At 54.4% G+C, this 19,928-nt stretch overlaps 8 protein-coding genes across 8 annotated transcripts; 4 read left to right on the top strand and 4 right to left on the bottom strand.

Annotated features, from left to right (window-relative positions):
* Positions 1-128: 128 nt before the first annotated feature.
* On the bottom strand, positions 129-2,125 carry CCM_06531 (uncharacterized protein; the record flags this gene model as incomplete). Its single annotated transcript, XM_006671672.1, has 4 exons — positions 129-377; positions 446-700; positions 787-1,490; positions 1,795-2,125. 4 exons carry the CDS (start codon positions 2,123-2,125, stop codon positions 129-131), a joined length of 1,539 nt encoding a protein of 512 aa, XP_006671735.1.
* Positions 2,126-2,831: 706 nt separating this feature from the next.
* CCM_06530 (RNA-binding protein) lies at positions 2,832-6,200 on the top strand (the record flags this gene model as incomplete). Its single annotated transcript, XM_006671671.1, has 10 exons — positions 2,832-2,912; positions 3,304-3,318; positions 3,825-3,963; positions 4,109-4,157; positions 4,214-4,459; positions 4,514-4,643; positions 4,692-4,782; positions 4,832-5,019; positions 5,072-5,443; positions 5,502-6,200. The coding sequence occupies 10 exons, from the start codon at positions 2,832-2,834 to the stop codon at positions 6,198-6,200; spliced, it is 2,010 nt and encodes a 669-aa protein (XP_006671734.1).
* A 713-nt stretch (positions 6,201-6,913) lies between these two features.
* CCM_06529 (urea transporter) lies at positions 6,914-9,255 on the top strand (the record flags this gene model as incomplete). The annotated part of the gene is made up of 5 exons (XM_006671670.1): positions 6,914-6,975; positions 7,035-7,137; positions 7,195-7,255; positions 7,325-7,429; positions 7,865-9,255. 5 exons carry the CDS (start codon positions 6,914-6,916, stop codon positions 9,253-9,255), a joined length of 1,722 nt encoding a protein of 573 aa, XP_006671733.1.
* A 315-nt stretch (positions 9,256-9,570) lies between these two features.
* CCM_06528 (uncharacterized protein) lies at positions 9,571-10,633 on the bottom strand (the record flags this gene model as incomplete). The annotated part of the gene is made up of 2 exons (XM_006671669.1): positions 9,571-10,268; positions 10,378-10,633. The coding sequence occupies 2 exons, from the start codon at positions 10,631-10,633 to the stop codon at positions 9,571-9,573; spliced, it is 954 nt and encodes a 317-aa protein (XP_006671732.1).
* A 625-nt stretch (positions 10,634-11,258) lies between these two features.
* On the top strand, positions 11,259-12,097 carry CCM_06527 (complex I intermediate-associated protein 30; the record flags this gene model as incomplete). The annotated part of the gene is made up of 2 exons (XM_006671668.1): positions 11,259-11,337; positions 11,391-12,097. The coding sequence occupies 2 exons, from the start codon at positions 11,259-11,261 to the stop codon at positions 12,095-12,097; spliced, it is 786 nt and encodes a 261-aa protein (XP_006671731.1).
* A 203-nt stretch (positions 12,098-12,300) lies between these two features.
* CCM_06526 (anaphase-promoting complex subunit Apc5, putative) lies at positions 12,301-14,760 on the bottom strand (the record flags this gene model as incomplete). Its single annotated transcript, XM_006671667.1, has 3 exons — positions 12,301-13,807; positions 13,852-13,945; positions 13,998-14,760. 3 exons carry the CDS (start codon positions 14,758-14,760, stop codon positions 12,301-12,303), a joined length of 2,364 nt encoding a protein of 787 aa, XP_006671730.1.
* Positions 14,761-15,384: 624 nt separating this feature from the next.
* On the bottom strand, positions 15,385-16,147 carry CCM_06525 (Cytochrome c oxidase, subunit VIa; the record flags this gene model as incomplete). The annotated part of the gene is made up of 5 exons (XM_006671666.1): positions 15,385-15,430; positions 15,538-15,545; positions 15,600-15,759; positions 15,896-15,920; positions 15,997-16,147. The coding sequence occupies 5 exons, from the start codon at positions 16,145-16,147 to the stop codon at positions 15,385-15,387; spliced, it is 390 nt and encodes a 129-aa protein (XP_006671729.1).
* Positions 16,148-16,597: 450 nt separating this feature from the next.
* On the top strand, positions 16,598-18,810 carry CCM_06524 (DNA lyase; the record flags this gene model as incomplete). The annotated part of the gene is made up of 7 exons (XM_006671665.1): positions 16,598-16,625; positions 16,736-16,770; positions 16,828-16,960; positions 17,008-18,365; positions 18,429-18,570; positions 18,623-18,649; positions 18,692-18,810. 7 exons carry the CDS (start codon positions 16,598-16,600, stop codon positions 18,808-18,810), a joined length of 1,842 nt encoding a protein of 613 aa, XP_006671728.1.
* Positions 18,811-19,928: the final 1,118 nt, after the last annotated feature.

Here is a 19,928-nt window from a genome sequence, read left to right as displayed (position 1 = left end):
GGTACAACTTTGACGGGGGGATCAGAACTTTCTATGGGGGAATAAGGAAACGAGAAACGAGAAATGGACAAGAAAACAGCGCCAATTTTCAACTTGCATAGCCAATAAAACAGCCAGCCCTCGTTGTCTTACAACTCTGCCCTCTCACGTTCAATTGTGCCTTTGATCTGCGCCATGTAGTGCAGCAGGTCACCCCAAAGGCGGCGGCCGTGGACAACGACGGGCATGGCGGGGTAGTCGGGCTGAAAGGCCAGCATGTGGGCGAGGAGGGCAACCATGCTCAGGTAGCTGGCGATGGAGAAGACGTTGACCGAGGTGGAGGTTTCTTTGCGGATATTGATGCGCTGGTGGCTAATGTGGTAGCAGACGGTGAGTGTCTGTTGACAGTTAGCTTCGCGTCACTTCTTAACCCTTGGTCGAGTTTGGTGTCGGAGAGGAAACGTACTGTTGCGATGCCGATCCAGCCAGGAAGCAGCAGACGCGGGTCCCGGAACCCGCCGCAGAGGGAGAGGGTAGTGAGGGTGAGGTAGGCGTTGATGACGTCGACGGTGAGGAGTCGGACAATGGTGGCTTGGGGGGTATAGTTGATGAGCCTGAGCGGGTTAGCCAGTGACCAACGATTCGAGGCAGACCGGGATACATACCACCGAGACATTAAGCAATCAGTAAAGAAGAAAGATAGATATCCGCAAGCAAATGACTATTCGCACAACCGTTCCGTTAGAGAGCTTCGTTCCTGACATGTGAAAGGGCGGTGACCTGGTCAGGCCTCTTTCTGCAACATACCCATATCGTGGCCAGGCCCGTCTCGGTGAGAGCATACATCTCGGCCCGGCCGTCGCCGCGATACAGCGAGGCAAGTGCGTCGCGCTGCTCGGGCGGACCGGCGGGGAGGACGCGCAGCAGCAGGTGCAGCGCCGAAGGCAGCCCCCACCAGGCGGCGGGTAGGCAGGAGAGCAAACGGAGGGCAAAGAGCCACGGATGCCACTTGGCGGGCACGTTGAGGACGACGGCGACGCGTGGCTGCAGCATGGACGGCTGCGGCGGCGCGGCGGCAGCGCGGGTGCTCTTGGGTGTCGTCGTCGGCGGTGACGCTGTATAGAGATGGGATCGGGGGGCCGTCGTGGGTCCGGTCGAGGCTGTGGTCCGCGTTCCGCTGCCGGCCCCGCCTCCTCCTCCACCTCTTGCCATGCTCCCGTCAAAATCGCTCGTCGTCGTCGTGATCATCGTAGGCGGTGGCTGCGACGAGGTCGACGACGGGCTGGGCGAGGCTCCTCGGTGGAGCAGCCCGCCAGCGCCCATGGGCTCGTTGGTCGCGCGCGGGCGCCGCGCACTGCGCGGGAAGACACAAAGGCGAGAAGCCAAGCCACCGAAAGGGGATAAAGAACGGAGAGCTCCGAACTCCTCTGCCGTGATTTGTCGGACTTTCTCTCTCTCTTGCTTCCTCGTACGGGTTGAGTGTGGTAGGAGGAGAAAGGGGAGGGCAGTTTCTGGTCCGGTGGCTTTTTTGGAGGGGGGGGGAGAGGGTGTGGTGCTATGATCTGGGCAGTGAGGGAATTGAACGACGGCCCGGCCAAAGATGGTGGTTGACCAGGGTGTGTGTCGTGGGAGTGGGCTGTGAGCCAGGAGTTGAAAAGATGGCGGCTATTGGTAGAGGCTTTGCGGGAGAGGAGGGGATTTGAGAAAATTGGACGGCTTGCAATTGATGATGAAAAGACGGACCAGCTATCTAGGTGCATGGACCTGGTTAGTCAGTGACCGGCCGAAATAAGGCTGGGGCGATCCGGTGCGGACCAGCGACCAGCGAGGCTACCGAAGCGGTAACTAGGGCCAACAACGGTCGACCCAGGTCCAAGAAGAAAATAAAACATGGGCTTGTCGATGGCGCCGTCACGGGGAAAAAGGGTGGCTTGGTGGGATGCATCCCTTCCTGTTTCTTCATTTCCCCTTGCTCGCTTCTTTTTTCCCACTTGACAATCTGTAGCCGTGCGTCGTGCATATGTGATTCGCGTGTTGTTCCTTGGTGTGGGTGGTGGTGGGTGGGCGGGCCAACTTCCGGTGGACTCGGGACGAGCCAAGTGTGCTTGCTGGCCCGTCTATTCGCAGATTTGTGGTTGGGAAGCATGGCGGCGAACTTCCGGGGTAATCAATATTAATAAATTGCAAGTTGGATGTTGATGAAGAGGCCTTTTCTCATTTGTTCGACGGATGTTGCTCCGCCTCATCGTAAAACATCCGCCAGCCAGGTATGCGGTGAGCTGTTTGCATGAGAGGGCACTGTGCAAAAGCGGTGATTTGGCACTGTCAATCTTCTGGCGGGTATTGGCTGTACAATTTGTATTATTGCTGTTATTTTAAAACTTTTGTTCTTGTCCTATTTTTGGCCCTCTTCTTTTTCGCTTCTCGCGTGGTCATTCTCTCACCCACCCTCCGTTTGTCGACTCTGACCGCCTCAAAGCCAGGAACATTCAGCCCCAAGCCGAGTCTTTACTTGGTTTATTATATTTCATATCCCTGCAATTGGTTTGGCCGTTTCTGCACTATTTGTCAAAACTTGCTTTTTCTCGTTCTGAAATACGCCGGTATACCATCGATCGTCGATCTCCCTGTCGTGCTATTGTGCGCCCGTTTGCTCGCCTCCAACCCTGGCGGTTGTTGCCAGCTGGCAGGGCTTGGCTCGGACGACCATCGTGGCCTGATTCCGAGACAAGACTGTGTTTACCTACATCGTTAACCAGAGTAGGTATCCAAGTAATTCCTTGAATTGTTCCATTGAGCTCGCTACTCCGCGGGTTGGCTGGCTGGGCTCATCAACTAGTGCGGGCGCCAACATGTTACACAACGCAGCCTCTCCGACACATGTCTTTGCTCGCGATGAAATCAAATTAGTCATCTCCGACATCATCACCAACGTTGCTGAATTATCGTCGCCATAGTCTTCTTCATCACAATCACCAGCCTCTTCTTCACCTTGTCACGACCCCCAGAGCCAGAGCCTTCCCGCACCGCCAACACCCCCATGCTCCCCCACGTCACCAAACGGACAAGCAAAAACACGTTTTTCTCCTGCAATGCGCATGCATGTAAAATTAAATATACTCTTCTAGCCAAGAAACCCCAGCATTTTTGTGCCAAAAATATGCGCGTCACGTTCTCAATGTCCCCAAAATACAGCCACCCGGGTACCCGGCCTGACACTCACCTCGACTTGCCGCTATCACGATGCCCGCCAGCTGTTTTCCCAAAAGGGCCGAATGTTTTCTCTTTTTTCTCTGCCTTATTTCCGTAGTTTCTACCTTGCAGTTCCATCTTGATTGTGTACTTAGGTTGCTGCAGCTGATTAACACGCCGCCCCCGATCAAGCGTGCCTAATTCACTCTTCTTCTGCATCCTCCCACCAACCCGACCCAACTTGTGCATCTTCATTGCTCACCACCAGAAAATTTGCAACTCAGCCTTCTTTCGATTCAATTTGCATTCGCACAAGTACTCGAATCTCTCTTCTTTCCTCTTCACGCACCTCTTTTCTCCTTGTCTCACCTGCACCCTTCCGCATCTTGTGTATCCTGCAGCCTCACTCCTGCAGCTGACAAACAACGCAAACATTCTTTGGAGACTCTCTGGCAATTGAATAGCCGCATCTCCTGCTCTTGATTTTGGATCTTTTCCAAGCACTCTCGAGGTTCGTGCTTCTTTCCTCTGCACATACCTATACATGTGAGCCACCTCACGCTCGGCATGCTCCCTGTTTGCCGTTTGCTGCTGCCCGCCTCGTCTATCCGTCTTACATTTTCCAGACTCAGCGTTGACCAAGCCGAACATAGCTCTCCAATTTCATTATGAAGCCTCTCTCTCGCTACAGAAGACACCATAGGCGCGATGGTGAGCGAACTATTCGCAAGTCCGTCTCCTGCGAGCCCTTGCTCGATCTGTCTTCCTCCGACGAAGAGGACCGCGCTAGAGGTAAGGACTCTAATGGTGTGTACCAGTTGTTTTTTTTTTGGCTACAAACTCTCATCTCCCTCTCTGTTATTCACTTTCGCCGCTTTTTCCTTTGTGTTTGCGGCTCAAAATGCTGTGGCAACATGGGACACTAACACTCTTGCAGGTGCTCGTCTAACCTGCGGAAGTTTGACCCCATCTCCTGCCGGCAAGCGGTATGTATCACAACCTACCCCTGTTTTCTTCATGCCGTAACACTAATGAATCTCAGGCTGTTTGCCAAAAGATCGGCTTCCGAGGCTGCCAGATCCCGTCCCGGCAGCGCCGACTCCTTTCAGGTTGGCGCCAACACTGACGACGACGTCTTTGCTGAGGACGACGACTCGGTCGTCTCCGGAGCTCATGTCAGTGATAGGGATGGCGCCATCGATCACGACGAAGAATCTCCAGAGACCAAAATCCCGTCCGTGGACGCACAGGGAATTTATCCCCCCACGGCCTGCATCTTTGCCGCCAAGTAAGTCCTCCAATCGCCCCTACCGCCATGCACCGACGCCCACTAACAAGGCAGTCTTGCTCAATTGTACGACGACAAGACTCTCGAGTACGAAGTCACTCGAGCCTTTTCCAAGTATGGACCAGTCTTCGTTAAGATTCGCCGCGACCAGCGCCATATGCCTTTTGCATTTTGCCAATTTACTGTGAGTTTGACTACACACACGCACACTTGGCATTTCTGACCATCGTAGTGCGACGAACACGCAAAAAAGGCCAAGGAATGCGGCAGAGACACTTATATCCTCGGCCGGCAATGCCGCACTGAAATGGCCAAGGCCCATAGTAAGTCTGCTACCACTTATTTGTAGCTTCCAAGACTAACAGCGAACAGCAACATTCATTGTGTACAAACACTCTGGAGATGCCGTCACTGCCGACGAAGCGATCGCTCTCATGAGCTCCCTCGGCGAAGTAGCCGAGGCGGAAGAGCTCGAGGCCAGCATGCAGCACTCGATGCGTCTCCCTCCAACCATGGTCGTCAGGTACAAAATGTACGACCCAAGGCGCGACGTGCCTCTGGTAAGCAAGCTTCACACTCATGCAACCCAAATGCATGGCTAACCAGTCGCAGACTTTCCGTGGAAACCGCAAGTTCAAAGTGATTCCATTTGACCCCAAGGCGTCCAGCAACCCTAAGCCGGACGTCAAGGCCGGCAGCCCCAACAAGGAGCGGTTCCTGAGTCAGTACGACCGCGACAGGCGATCCATCTACATGGGCAATCTCCCCATCAATATGACCGAGGAGACACTCACCAATCTCGTCAGTGCATGCGGCGAGGTCATTGCCGTCGTGCTCTTCAAGAAGCCCGTGCCAGGAAGTCCAAGTAGGCAGAGCGCAGCAACCCAGCAAAGCCTCCAAGCTAACCAAGTAGGCAAAATGACTTGCTTTGCATTTGTCGAGCTTTCTCGCCCCGACTCGGCGGACGACGCCATCGAGGCGTTTGTACGTACAACCCTCCCCGCACACCTGTCTTTGACACGGCATAACTAACAGTTTACAGAACAACACGGACATCAATGGCTTCCGCGTTCGCGTCGACAGGAAGCAGTCTCGCACGTTTGAGACGCCCCGACGCAACCTCCCCATGCGCTCGGCCAACTACTCGCACGCGACGTTTCCCCGTCGTCGCCACGCACCCGTCATGGAGCCCGTCTCGCCCCTGCACACCATGTTTGATCCGCCTCCGGTCGCCGTTGACAAGCACGCCGGTATTCCTGCGGACCCGGACCAGACGCCCCGGGCAATCGAGGAGGCGGCCCAGACCGTCGCGGGTGAAGGCAACCTCTTCACCCCTACCCCCAAAAAGACACACGGCAACGGCCATGCTGCCGGCGGCCACTTTGCGTACAGCAACATGGAGACACCCATGGCCATGCAGCAGCACCAGCACATGGCCATGGGCTGGATGCCCCCGTTCTCCCCGTACCACTATGGCCCGCCCATGTCGCCATACGGGCCTATGACCCCTCATGGTACGCCTGGCGTCATGTACCCAGGGTACAGCCCAGGACCGCCGTACTACCCAGGCATGTACGACATGTATCCCATGGCGTCACCTCCTCACATGATGCCGCCGCCGCCGCAGATGCAAGCACCGCCCGCAGCAGCATCATATGCGCAGGCGGAGGCTGTCGCTGATGCACAGTCTTCTTCTTCCGGCGGACAGACTCCCACTGAGCCAGTCCAGGAGCAAAAGTGAGCGAAAACAAAATGCTCAAAGAGGCGAAATTTGAATCGTTGGTTGGATTGTTTTAATGTTTTTTTATTCATTTCATTTCATTTCGAAGCTTCAAGGGGAAAATGTCGCATATTTGCGGCTTTAATCTTTTCCATTTTACGAAAATGGATTTCCACGGAAAGAACAGGACAACAAACGGCCAGAGAAAAGAAGTTCGGGCCACGTTATTAATGAGACAGAACGACGGGTCCAACTGGCTGGCACATACGCCACCCAAATTGGCCCCAGGAAAGAGCGATTTATTTCAGAGAGAAAAAACAATGATTAGGGTTATCAGGGAACGACAGGAACATTAGTTATCATTCTTCATTTTAGTCTTATCCAGGTTCGAAATTTGAGAATTTTTTCTGCCCAAGTTGGTCCCTTGGCGCCAGTCCTCAGCTGGCTCGCCTCATTTAACACCCACTGTACGCAGTGGGGGGTTCTTGACAACAGGTAAAGCTTTAGCGGATCGTCGCGTTGGAGAGATGCCTGTAAAAATTTATAGAACGGCTGTAAAAGCGGGCCTAACAGCGACTGAAAAACACTCGCCATCCCAAGCTGAGAACTTGCTACATGCATATCTGCTCAATAATTCCTGGCACATATTTTTCTGTCGCCATTGTACGAATCACCGTTCCAGCAAGGAGAAATACCCTTCCTTTTCCGACGATTCTCCAGCTCCCGCAGTCGTCATGGGCGTACCATCATTTCCGGCGTCCAACGCCATCATCTATCTGACCTATGGCGTCTTTCTGTACGTTTTGCCTTCAATTTTTGTTTGTAAAAGGAAATGCTAACATGTCGTGATGCCAGCATCATGGGAACCGGTATTGCCTGGAAGTTGCGAAACCAGGCCAAGACGGAATTCTTGTCCAGCAACGGCACCCAGACTGGTCAGGACTCTCTCACCTTGCTTGTGCTTTTCCGCCCATTGCACACGCACGGCAGCCCTTGATTCCCGCGTCCCTGATAGAGAGAATATGTACTGATACCGCTCGCAGCCTTTCCTCTCGCCCTCAATTTCATCGCCTCTGGTGAGTAAGGCGCAAAGCATCCGCTCTTGCGTGCCTCGATTTCCCCGTCCCTCCTTGGAGCGGTAGCAGCAAAAGTCTGCCCGGCACTCTCTCCGAGTCGCCTTCGGCCCCTAGCACGGGACACTATTGACTGCAAGACGCTCAATGACTGGAAAAGCAAACTTCGTGATGCAGGTTCGTACTCTACTCGATCAAAATCTCCTTCGTCTTCTCGACTTGTCTCGAGAAATTGTTGTTTTGGTAGAGAGCTACCTGCCTACCGTGTAGGCGATACTAACTCGGGGGATGTCCAAACATCCTCTCACCACTTCAGGGCTGTCACCGCAGCTTTTTTTCTTTGAATCCACTCAACATTTCTCGGGCGAGAAGAGAGGATGCGGCTCACTACGGGCGCTGAGCTGAACGTGCCTAACGGCGGGATCCAACCCATATTCGTCCACTGTCGTCGATATGGGAGATGCTGTCCTGGGCGCGCCAACGCGAGGCTGAGATTACACCGTGATACTCGATCAAGTTAATGCTTGCGTGAGAAACGTGCTTGCCGCTCCAACCTCCCCTCTCCCTTCCTCCCTCCTCTCCCCCATTTGTCTCACTAACACACCCAACAAGCCCTCGGCTCCGGTATCCTCTTTTCCTACCCGGAGCTCGCCACCATCGCCGGCGTCCAGGGCGTCGTCGTGTACGCGCTCGCATCCGCCCTGCCCATGCTCGTCTTTGGCTACCTCGGGCCCGTCATCCGCCGGCGCTGCCCGGAGGGCTTCGTGCTCACCGAGTGGACGCGCCAGCGCTACGGCACTGTTGCCATGCTCTTCCTCAGCTTTCTCACCCTCGTCACGCTCTTCCTTTACATGGTTGCTGAGCTCTCCGCCATCGGCCAGGTCGTGAGCACCCTGACCGGGCTCGATGGCCTCCCCGTCGTCATCGTGCAGTGCGTCGTCACCACCATTTACACGTCCCTCGGCGGGTTTAAAATTTCCTTCCTCACCGACGTCATTCAGGGCGGCATGGTGGTCGGCCTCATCATCATCGCCACCATTACCATTGGCGTCAAGACGGAAATCAAGACGGAGCTCATTGACTCGTCCGGCCTCACCAAGGCTAACCTGCTCGGCTGGCAGCTGCTCTACATCCTCCCCGTCGCCATCCTCACCAATGACTTTTTCTTGTCCAACTTTTGGCTCCGCACCTTTTCCTCCAAGACGGACAAGGACCTGCGCATCGGCGTCACAATGGCCATGCTCGTCATTCTCTGCGTGCTCACCCTCGTCGGCAGCACCGGCCTCATCGCCGCGTGGTCCGGCGCCTGGCCCGGCGACCCGCCGCAGGGCGGCTCTCTCGCCTTCTTTGTGCTCCTTGAGCAGCTGCCCGCGTGGGTCGTCGGCATCGTGCTCGTCATGGTCGTCAGCCTGAGCACCGCCGCGTTTGACTCGCTGCAGTCCGCCATGGTCTCGTCCGCCTCCAACGACCTCTTCCGCAACCGCCTCAACATTTGGTTCATCCGCGTCGGCGTCGTCGTGCTCATTGTCCCCGTCGTCGTTCTCGCCCTCAAGGCGCCCTCGATTCTGCAAATCTTTCTCATCTCGGATCTCGTGTCCTCAGCCGCCATTCCCGTGCTCGTGCTCGGCCTGCTCCCGCAGTGCTGGTTCTGGCGCGGCTTCGAGTTCGTCGTCGGCAGCCTCGGCGGCATCTTTACCGTCTTCATCTTTGGCGCCTGCTACTACCGCGACGCATACCGCGGCGCCCGCCTCATCCTGCTCGAGGAGGGCCTCTACGCCCAGGACTGGTCCGTCTTTGGCGCCTTTGTCGCGGCGCCCTTTGGCGGTCTCGTCTGGGGCTTCATTGCGCTCGTCTGCCGCCTTGGGTTCCAGTATGGCAAGGCCAAGATCACGGGCGGCGTCTTTGACGCCCTGGACAAGCCGCTGGATACCGTCCGTCCCCTGAGCAGCGATAGCGAGGTCGTCGAGCAGACCATCTCGACTTCCGCTGGCAAGTTTTTCTAGATGGCAAGGTATAGAGTGGTGTAAAATCCGCTTCTACTCGCCGTTCAAACACACAGGTCGGGAAGAGAGTTGAATAGATTTGCAAATGGGTGTACATAGCAGGGTTTTGGCCCGACGGGCTATGATGATTGAATTTTTTTCGGACAAGGATGGCTTACTGGCATGTTTTTCGATGCCGTCAGTCTTATATAGTACAAAATTAAGCCATCGCTTTTCCCTGGAATATACATGCGCATTCCTTGTTATACATGATTGAGTTGTGTGTGCGTACACAGCGGCACTCCTGCTTCCTCCCCATCACACGCCGTCTCCCGCCTAGACCCTGTCTTTCCAGCCCGCCCGGTGCGCCGTCTCCTTGAGAATGACCGCCTGCTCCGCCCTGTACGCCTCGGGCGTCGTGCCGCCCGTGGTGCCCCATATGCGCCACTGCGTACTCGGGTACGTCTTGGTATCCGTGGCGCGGGCCAGCACGACGTACTCAATCTTGTCCTGGACGCGGAGGCTGCCCGGGATGATGTCGTCCGCGGCGGCGGCGCCCTTGCGGTGCCGCGACAGCTGCTGCTGCGACGACAGCGCGACGACGGCCTGCTCCGTCAGCACCGTCTTGTCGTACGGATTGATGGCGTGGATGAGGTGGCTGGCGATGCGCGGGTACACGAGCCTGCGCGTGTCCTTGACGTGCTCGAAGCGCACCGTCTCGTGCGGGCTGCGCCGGTCCATGGCCGCGTGCAGCTGCGCGGCGAAGCGCGGCATGCACAGCCGCGCCACCGTCGCCTTGTCGCCCGCCGCAAAGGCCTCGAGCACCTCGCGGTACATGGCGCGCGCCGTCGGCGCGATCCGGCCCCGGTGCACCTTCCACTGCGGCCGCGTCGTCCAGTTCGGCATGGAGCGCAGCTTAATCGTCAGCAGCGACAGCACGCACTGCGCGTAGCTCTTGAGCCGCCACCACTGGTACCGCGCGAGGTCGAGGGGGTTCTTGGGGCGTTGCGAAAAGGGGATCGGGACGAACGTGCCTGTTTGTGGTTCGTGTCCGGATTAGCATGATTTTTTCCCGTTTTGGACTTTTTATTGGTTTGGAACCAAGTTTCCTTGGCCATAATCGCAAGAATAGACTCAACGTACCGGGAAAGAGAGGCCCGCCGCCGTCCTTGAACACGTCCATGGCGGCCGCCTTTTGCATTTGCGACATGGTCTGCTCCTTGGTCGCGCCGCGCTCGCCCAGCTTCTGCTGCTGGCTCATGGCCCGGGTGATCTTGTCCCGCGAGATCTGGGCGTAGCTGCGATTCGTCCCGGCCCAGGGTGTGCGAGCTGGCACCAGGCTGCTCCTAGGCGCCGCGGCGACAGCAAACTGCGTCGCTGGCCGGCGGAGCGACGCCATGGCTCTTGACGCCATTGTCGTTGACAGTGTCGTTTGTGCAGTATTTTCGTCAAATTCGACTAGATTTCGCTATATTTTGCGTCGTTGGGGCCTATAGTTGGAGAAAAGTTGACGATTGATGGAAGCGTTGAGACAGGGCCGGTTTTTTTCTGACAGTTACTAGTGTGGAGCTTGGGATAACAGCTGGTACGTGGCTACCCTATAGAGATCATGCATTTTTAATCGAGGTGATTACACGTCCAGTTTACTGGGAATTGCCTCCAGACTATTCTATATGCGCCCTCCTATGTTAACGAGGTTGTCTCCCGTTGTTTCGCGCTCTGGTTAACTAGACGCGTTGGGAGTTGGGGAATGTGGTGTATGGTGTAGACTCGGGTCTCCAGTACATACACGTGCTAGTGGAGGGTAGAGCTAATACGGGCCTGTAGGCACCTCTCTAATACGGGCCTGTAGGCACCTCTCTTTAAATTATGAATTGAACATCGTCAGACGGAATATCACAGCGACTCAATCAGCAACAATCAGCAACAATCAGTGAGCAGCTCACGCGCTTGGCGAATGGGGCACAATTTCGACGATACGACTACATCCTCCCCCTCTCCACGTTCCCAAACACAGCATTATAATGCGGACGACGCAACAGCTATTGCGCAAGAGCCTGTGGACGCGTAGCTTCGACGAATTGAAGCGTCGGTCTAGCATAGGTACCGCCCCCCGACCGCGCATTCCATCTAATGTCAAACTAACCCGGTGGCAGCATGGAATCTCGAAGCCGTCAAGGGACCCAAAGGGCCACGCCCTCTCTACGAATTCAACGACGACGAATCAATACGCGACTGCATCCTAATGTCCGACGATCTCATCGGCGGCTCCTCCAAGTCACAACTCGATTACACAGTCTCTTCCCCGACGACGCTCTCCTCTCCCGCGACCTCATCACCACCTCCATCATACGCACGCTTCCACGGCTCCATATCCACCGCCCTGCCTAGCGACCGGTTCAAGATCAAGCGCACAGGGTACGCCGCCTTCCGGACACCCACCCAGGCGCCGACTCTCTTTGGCAAGTCCATCTGGGACATCGACCCCTACACCTACCTCGCGCTGCGCATCAAGTCCGACGGCCGCGCCTACTTTGTCAACGTGCAGACCGAGGGCGTCGAGCCCACCGACCTGCACCAGCATCGTCTCTTCGCGAAGCGGCCAGGACAGTGGGAAACGGTCCTGATCAAGTGGAATGACTTTGTGCGCACAAACTACGGCTTCGTCGTAGAGCCACAGACGGAGATCTTGCGGCAACGCGTGGCGACGGTTGGCGTGGGACTGACGGACCGCGTTGAGGGACCATTTGAACTCTGCATCGAACGGGTCTGGGCGACAAACGACCCCCCGGACGTCGACGTGCCCGAGCTAGAGCAGCAGGGAGGGCTCAAGACGAAAAAAGGCAAAAATATAAAGTGGTAGCACGGGAAATAGGACAAAGGACCAAGACGTACGGTGAGCCGCTACTGGCAAGTGTCTTTCTTGACACAATTTACTTCTGCTACATTGCATTACAAAGAAACCCGCGTCAAACACTCTGCCCAACTCAATGCCCAACTCAATGCCCAAATTATAATTCATTACCAAAACGCCTTTCCTATTATGCATCATAAACGTGGCCTCCATTACCCCGAGCCCAGACTCAGCGCCTCTGCATTCTTGCGAAGCGCCACGTATGCGGCTGCGTAGTCGGCCGCCAGTGTCATTTCTCCCGTAAGCTTCATTATCATGGCCCGCTTCGCTATCGTCTCGCATTGCTGCAGGATATCCTCAACGCTTGACCAGTGATCAAATGAACGCTGCACCGCCGCCAGTGCCCGCGTCATGTATTCGCCGCGCTTGCTCGACTTGGCCTCCATCCGCCCTGCCATGCCCATGTTGGCGTCCGCTAAATAGGAGTATAGCCGTGCCGTAAGCGTCGGTATCTCGCATTCGAGGGACCGCGGGAGGGCTGCGCTGAGCATTTCAATGGCGGCCTCAAATTCCCCCAGCGAGATGATAATGTTGGCGAGCGCACCCATAGCCGCCCACAACTGCGGTATCAGGCGCGCCCGCCAAGCGAGGTTGGCGGCGCGAATGGCCGTCGAGAAGCCGCGCTGCGTCCGATCACACTTGTCAAGGAGGGCAACCTTGAGAAGCAATAGCTTGACGAGAATTGCAATGTCTTTGTTTTCGTCTTTTATCATGTCAATCATAGTATTGACTTTGGCAAAGGCAGCCTGCAAGTCTCCCCGTCTGGTTAGATAGTCAATATGCAATGAGTCAATCATAAAGGTCATGTCTGGCTCCAAGTCATCATCCTTAGACTGCAAGAGCTGGTCAAGCAACTCCTGAGCACCAGACAAGTTATTGTGGTGTAAGTCTTTGGTGAGCTTGATGATTCCCCTGTACTTGTGCCAATACTGGCTTGGCTTCCACGAGCGGAGAGAATTGCTGTCTAGGCCCTCGAGTTGCTTGAGACCGTCATCATATTTACCACGCTGGGCTTGGATTAAACCGAGGCGACATACAATCTTGAGTTCATCGTCAAATACAGAGTGCTGGCTGTGACAACGAAGGAACATTTCGCAGGTAACGATTGTGAGATGCGTGACCCCGATTCGGCTCCAAAGAGCGGCGTAAAGCGATAGCTGCGCACCAAACATGTTCTTCATGTTTCGCGTGACAATAAGATGCGAGCTGCGGACAATGTACTCGACAGTTGTAGCAACGCTCTCCCCATTGATCAAGCATAGCTTTGCTTCGCTGAGTAGGACAGAGCTCCACAACGCTCCCATGCCCGATTCCTTTGACTTGACGCGAAGATACGCCAAGCTTTCTTTACCTGTCCCGAGAAGGCTGTCAGACTCGAGATCCCGGACCAGACTGGGATGAGCTCGGCCAAAGTGGAAGAGCCAGTTTAACGCAAAATTGAGACATGTCATGTCCTTGTTCTCGCGGGCCGTTGTGACAGTTTCGAGCATTGTGGTGACGGCATCCCAGTGGCAGCCAAAGTCCGCCTGCAAAACTGCCAAGTTCATGAGCGCATATTGATAAAACAAGCGATCGCGATATTGCATGGTATAGTCGAAATAGCGATGCAGTAGGTCAAATGCGGAGGGATAGTCCCCAGCCCTCCATGCATTTAGAAAGCTACTTCGATTAGCGACGTCTTCATTTGCGCAGCGGAAACTCACCTTAGATAATGGGTTAGGCTTGGAACTAGGAAACTGGCCTGAAGAAGGTCCTGGAATTGGTGAATCGTCTCCAACGGTACTCTGTTGCCATATCCTGCGTCCTGTTAGCGTTTGCCATCAATGGAGCGAGCGAGTGAGCGACATACTCTGCATCTGCTCAATCTGAAAGTCAAGAAGCACCTCGACGTCATCAGTGCTAACTGCCACTGTACCAAGTCGATCGCCAGTGAGCATATCGTCGTATGTTACCGACGTCAGGGCAGAAACACTTTCTGGGTCCCAGCCCTCCTCAGCCGCGCCAGTGAACAAGACATTGTCAAAGCTCAGTTTCCCGAAACTCGAACTCTTTCGCTTTTGATGGTGCGCTGTAGGCTGTCTGTATCGCACAAAATCCTTCCACAGCTCTGCACAGTCATGAAACCGCAGTCGTTGGTACTCGACCATGGCGCGGCGAACAAAGGCACCAAACGGCGAGTTGCGGGCAATTTGAATGCCTTCTTCCATATCGGGAATACCCGCCTCGCTGAGTCTGCGCGACTCCTCTTTCGTCTTGGCCAGGAGAAGCTCCAGGTTCTCAAAAAAGTCATAGAGGGCGTCCAGGGAATTTAGGTCCCACAGCCTTGTGAGGAATTGATCCCACAGCTTCCGGCCCGGCATGCCCATGACGAAGGGAAAGCTTCCTAGCAGCTTCTCAAAATCCTTGATAGTGATGATTAGACTGACGGTGCGCTCAGCCTTGCCCCAGCGGCTTGCCTGCGTGGTTGGTGGGTTGCCAGCTTCATGGCCTATGGTATGTGAGGTGATGAATGACAGAACCGGAACGATGGCATCGCCAGGAATAGCCTCTTCAACATAAAGCTGAATGAGTACAAGGAGGCCAATCTTGGCTGGATTCAGGTATCGAGCCATGGTGATAGATACGGGATTCGGAGATTAAGTTTGCGGTGGCCGGTGTTGTTGAAGAACGCTCCGAGTGGGGTGTATACAACGCACGTTGACGAGTTACGCGACCGCTGCGCAATCGGAGAAATTCCAACGCCAAGCATATGTGATTTTGGTCCGGCACAAAACGACCAAGAATCATGTTGTTTTCATCGATGCAAGTGCTACGAAGCTGTGCTTGACAAGTGGAAAACATGTCGTGGGGCAGGTGGACGCGTTTGGTGCAACGGCCCGGGCATTCCTCGGGTGCAGTCACAGGCAACTTCAACGACACCGCTGCAACACCCTCTGAGGCTCTCGCCAATTCCATTTCAAGGCGATGTACATCTCCTGAAATGGGCGAAGGCAGAGTTTCGATCATCTGAGCCCAGCGCCAGTTGGCCATGACTGTACGTCATTGCTTGGTGGCAATTGGTACCAATCATCTTTGGACCGCCTCAAGTAAGGAATGTTACAAGTATGCAAATGCGGCAGTTTATGTGACCACAAAAGGAATCTTTGGTTCTTCTCTAAGAAATAAGTACAAGTTGAGTCCCGATGGAACACTCCAACAATTCACTAACATGCTACGTTATACCGCCATTTTGGTCCTTACGCGACCTTATCCTTGTTGTGGTAGTTGACATCGTCGTTCCAGCTATTCCCTTCGTTAGCACTTTATTTCGTGAAATCGTTCAACAACACCTGACATATTTCTGCAGCCGGCAGAATCGCGTCAGGAGAATGTTTTCAAGTTGAACTTACAAAAGAGTCTATAGAGTGTTAGCCTCAATGTCAGTGTCTCAAGAGCAAAACTTGAAGCTCACCTTGTCGCCGTTACCCCACTGGTAGTTCTTGGTACGGATGTTCTGGTAGGCGTACTCGGTGCGTTCCTCCAGAGCGGGCATGTGACTCCAGTGCTCCCAGTGCTCGTTCCACAGGTAGTAGGCGTTGGCGCCGGCGGCGACGATGCAAGGGGCGACACCGCTACAGGTTTGTTAGCTATGCTGAACTTGCGGGCATTGAGTCCATTCCCTGTCGACGTCGCAGCAAATTCGTCGGTTGGCTTCAATGAGGCTTATTTTCGTTCGGCAGTTTTCGGGAGGGCATCAAGACGACTTACTAGACGGAAATTTTCCTCCAGAGCTCTGTCAAGACATTAGCAAAATTCTACAATAAGTGCAAAACGTCTCCATCGGCTCCCGGGAACTCAATGGGGCTTACCGGTTGTGCCCTTGGCGTGGTCCTTGATGTGTTGGCGTTCCTTGATGAATTCGTTCTCGGAGGCGGAGCTGGCGAAGCGGCGCTGAGCACCAGCGCGAGCCTGGGCGGCAAAGCGCGGGGCGTTGCGAGAAACCTGTCGGGCGGCAAACATGGTGATGGTGATTCTTGATGACGACGGTTGCGGATGTGCAGGTTTGGCTAGTCAGACCATTTTCGATGAAGCTCGGCTCCAAATGATGATGGGTGCCTGGAGATTGAGGCGCCAACTTCTAGTGGTGCACGTGACTCCGCGCGGATTCCGCGCTGAGCGGCATCGTCATCAAACAAGCGCGATCGTGGGGCAAACGGGATTCCATCTGCATGCCGGATGAAAAATCTGGTACAAAAGACCCGTCGTACGTCTACCTTACTATTAGCGGCCTTTGACTCCTATGAGAAAAGCATTGAGAGCTCAAGCTACTCTATCTCCACACCAGACGTTTGCCCTGCCAATGCTGTTTCCGCACCCGACAGTGGTGGATCGGAAGTGGGCGAGAGCCGATTTGCCGGTGCTGGAGTGAAACCGCCACGATCATCGCAGAGCTCTACAAGCAGTGCCAAAATGGTGTTCAGAATTACTACCTGGAATGGTACGTGTTAGAAACAGCAATAGTCCGCGCGGAAACTAACATGTTGCAGTGAATGGCATCCGGTTCGTGTGGCCTCGGACTGGTTGATGGGCGTTAAACTAAGGATTCAGGAATCCCTTTGGGTATCAGCCATGGCGAGAGAAGCGTACGTTTCAGGTGAGTGCTTCTTTCCAGGATCAAGCATCTCCCGCTGACCATTCAGGCCATGTTTGACATTCTCGAGGCCGACATTGTAGTTATGCAAGAGACCAAGATCCAGCGCAAGGACTTGCAAGACGACATGGTTCTTGTCCCAGGCTGGGATGTGTATTTCAGTCTCCCCCAGCACAAAAAAGGTACGTCGACGGTACTGATAAAGCAGGGCTGTCGCTGACACACCCAGGCTACTCCGGAGTTGCCATTTACACCAGGAATGCGACGTGCGCACCGGTTCTTGCGGAAGAAGGCGTATTGGGAATACTTTGCCCGCCAAAAAGCAACACACCGTATCGAGAACTACCCGAGGATCAGCGAATTGGTGGATACCCAACGTCGAACCAGCTGAGTGGGAATGTAGATGAAGCATTGCTCGATTCGGAAGGACGATGCGTTGTTCTAGAGTTTCCCGCCTTTGTGCTGTTTGGAGTTTACAGCCCTGCTAACCGTGATGAGTCACGGATCGAATTTAGACAAAGCTTTGTGGAGGCTTTGGATGCCCGGATACGAAACCTCATTACCGCAGGCAAACAGGTGATTCTCACGGGAGATTTGAACATTGTTCGCAGTGAACTGGACAGCTCCAATGTCGCTGAAGGTCTCATCAAAGAGGGAATGACAATGGACGAATGGCAGTCGTTGCCAGCGCGACGGATATTCAACCAACTAGTGTTTGAAGGAACCGTCATTGGCGACCGAGACACGGGCCGTGAACATGCTGTTTTGTGGGATATATGCCGCTGCTTTCATCCGAGACGGGTAGGTATGCACACATGCTGGGATACAAAGAGAAACACTCGGCCTGCCAATGTGGGTAGCCGAATCGATTACATCTTGTGCAGCGATGGGATCAAAGACTGGATCGTGGACTCGAATATCCAAGAAGGGTTGATGGGGTCAGATCACTGCCCCGTATATGCAACGATGAGCGACAAGGTTACAAAGAACGGCACGGAAATGACTCTGGCAGAAGCTATGAATCCCAGCAACATGTTTGAAACTGGGCGGAGGGTGCGGGACTGGGAACAACGGGACGCGCTGCGCCTCTCAGCCAAGCTGATTCCGGAGTTTGATCGTCGTCGAAATATACGGGAAATGTTTACCAGCAAGGCGTCACAGACCTTGCTGCATCCTGAGAAAATTGGTGGACAGTCGTTGCAAATACGAAACGCGGATATGGCTGCCTACACAGCGCGGAACTCGGGCACGACTGCAAGCAGTGGCGCAGAGAGCACAAACTGTTTTGAGGCCGCAGCACCGCTGGTATCGGTAGGGGGTACGAATAACGTGAATCTGCAGCGGGGAAGCCAAACCAAGAAGAGACGTCCCGACGGGCCAGCTCAAGCGGCACTCCCGACAAACAAGAGAGGCAAAAACTCCCGCGACACTAAGACAAAGACTGGACAAACAACACTGCAAGGATTTTTCAAGCCCAAGACTGTTGCTTCTCTTGAGAATAATTCTGTGACATCGGTGGCTGAGCAGGTTCCTGCAGGCAGTGGGCGAGTGCCTGTACGGGCGCAGGAGGCACCTCTAGCCAACGGGGTACGTCGGCAAACACGAACACCATCGCCAATCATGTCGGGCTCATCAAGCATCACAACCAAGGGACTTTCTCCGGCAAAGGTTTTTGACCCAATTGAAGCGAAAGACTCGTGGTCAAAGCTGCTTGGCAAGCGAGTGGTTCCGAAATGCGAGCACGATGAACCGTGCATTAGCTTGGTGACAAAAAAACCGGGTGTCAACTGTGGTACGCGCCCCCTCCAGTTTGTTTTTATTGTTTTTTATTGTTTTGTTTTTAGTGTTGGCCGGAGAGGCTGTTGATCAACGTGAGGTTTAGACTAACTGTTTGCGATTTGCAACTCTTACAGGACGTTCGTTTTACATTTGTCCTCGGCCGCTGGGGCCATCGGGTGACAAGGAACGAGACACTGAGTGGCGATGCGGAACGTTTATCTGGAGCAGCGACTGGACAGCGCCGCCTCACTGAACGGCTCGTGAGGCGATTATTGCCGAGACACGTTTGTTTACGAAGATGTAGAATGAATGAAGATGCATAAGCAACACAAGACGTCTGATAGACGAGTATGGCGGCCCCATGTCGATTTCGATTTGCAGCATGGTTGTGTCGGAGCCGAGGATTTGCAGCCACAGGATTTGGAGCCAAGGGTCTGGAGCCAGGCGCTCGTTGGACATCCATGTCGTCACAGCGCAGAAGCCATCTGCCTCGACCCCATTTCAGCCAGGGCAAAGCTGAAGAGTAACACAAATCATTGCGTCTTTGGTTTGTCATACCCACTCAGTACCAGATGGCAGGTCGCTGGGTATTGTCATGCTGTGCAACGCCAGAGGAGGCTGCATGTGCAGGGGCCGGATGGTGGGGGGGCGGCGCTGGCCAAGGTGAAAGACATTCGGATACGGATGATCTGTACCTTGGCTCGAAAGAGGGGAGTATGCGCCGTGATGGTGCACACGACAGGGGCCGCCGTCCTTGTGCGAGGGTGAGGGTAAAGTGAGATGGATCAGAGTGCCCCAAAGCAGCGCGTTCCAGGCCAACGTCGGTAGCAACGCCACCTTGGGACCACGATATACCATTCGCTTGAATGAGTCCACTTCTAGGAGATTCTATTTATACCCAGCACAAAGTGAAGCCAGCACGCAGAACTGATCACGGGCACCGTATAGATGTAGAGCCTGGCAATCGTGCGCCGTGGGCGAGCTTGGTGTGGAGCAGTGAATCTACATGTTCTCCGCGCGTGTATCTGCGTTCATGGCCGTTGCGAAAGAAGCGGTGGCTGACCGCTGATTAATTCACACAGTGAGAAGAAAGAAAGAGATGGTTCTTTGTGAGAGAGGCGTTTCGTATTGCAATTAAAAAAAGTCATCATTTGAGAGGTAAAATACGATGGGTCCACCCTGAAAAGTTGATGCGCCTGGTATCTTGTCCGAAAAAAAAAAGCATCAAATCCAAATCCATGTGCCAGTCATTTTTTGCGTGCCCCGAAGCCTGTTGCTCTTCATAGTAAAAAGACCAAAGAAAAGACAATATATAGTAGGAAAAAAAGCAAAACTCGTTCTCATCCAGCTACGCCTCTTCTGTAAGACGTG

This window comes from Cordyceps militaris (assembly GCF_000225605.1).
Source record: "Cordyceps militaris CM01 unplaced genomic scaffold CCM_S00005, whole genome shotgun sequence".
Classification (NCBI taxonomy): domain Eukaryota; kingdom Fungi; phylum Ascomycota; class Sordariomycetes; order Hypocreales; family Cordycipitaceae; genus Cordyceps; species Cordyceps militaris.
This window is presented reverse-complemented; position numbering and strand designations above follow the sequence as displayed.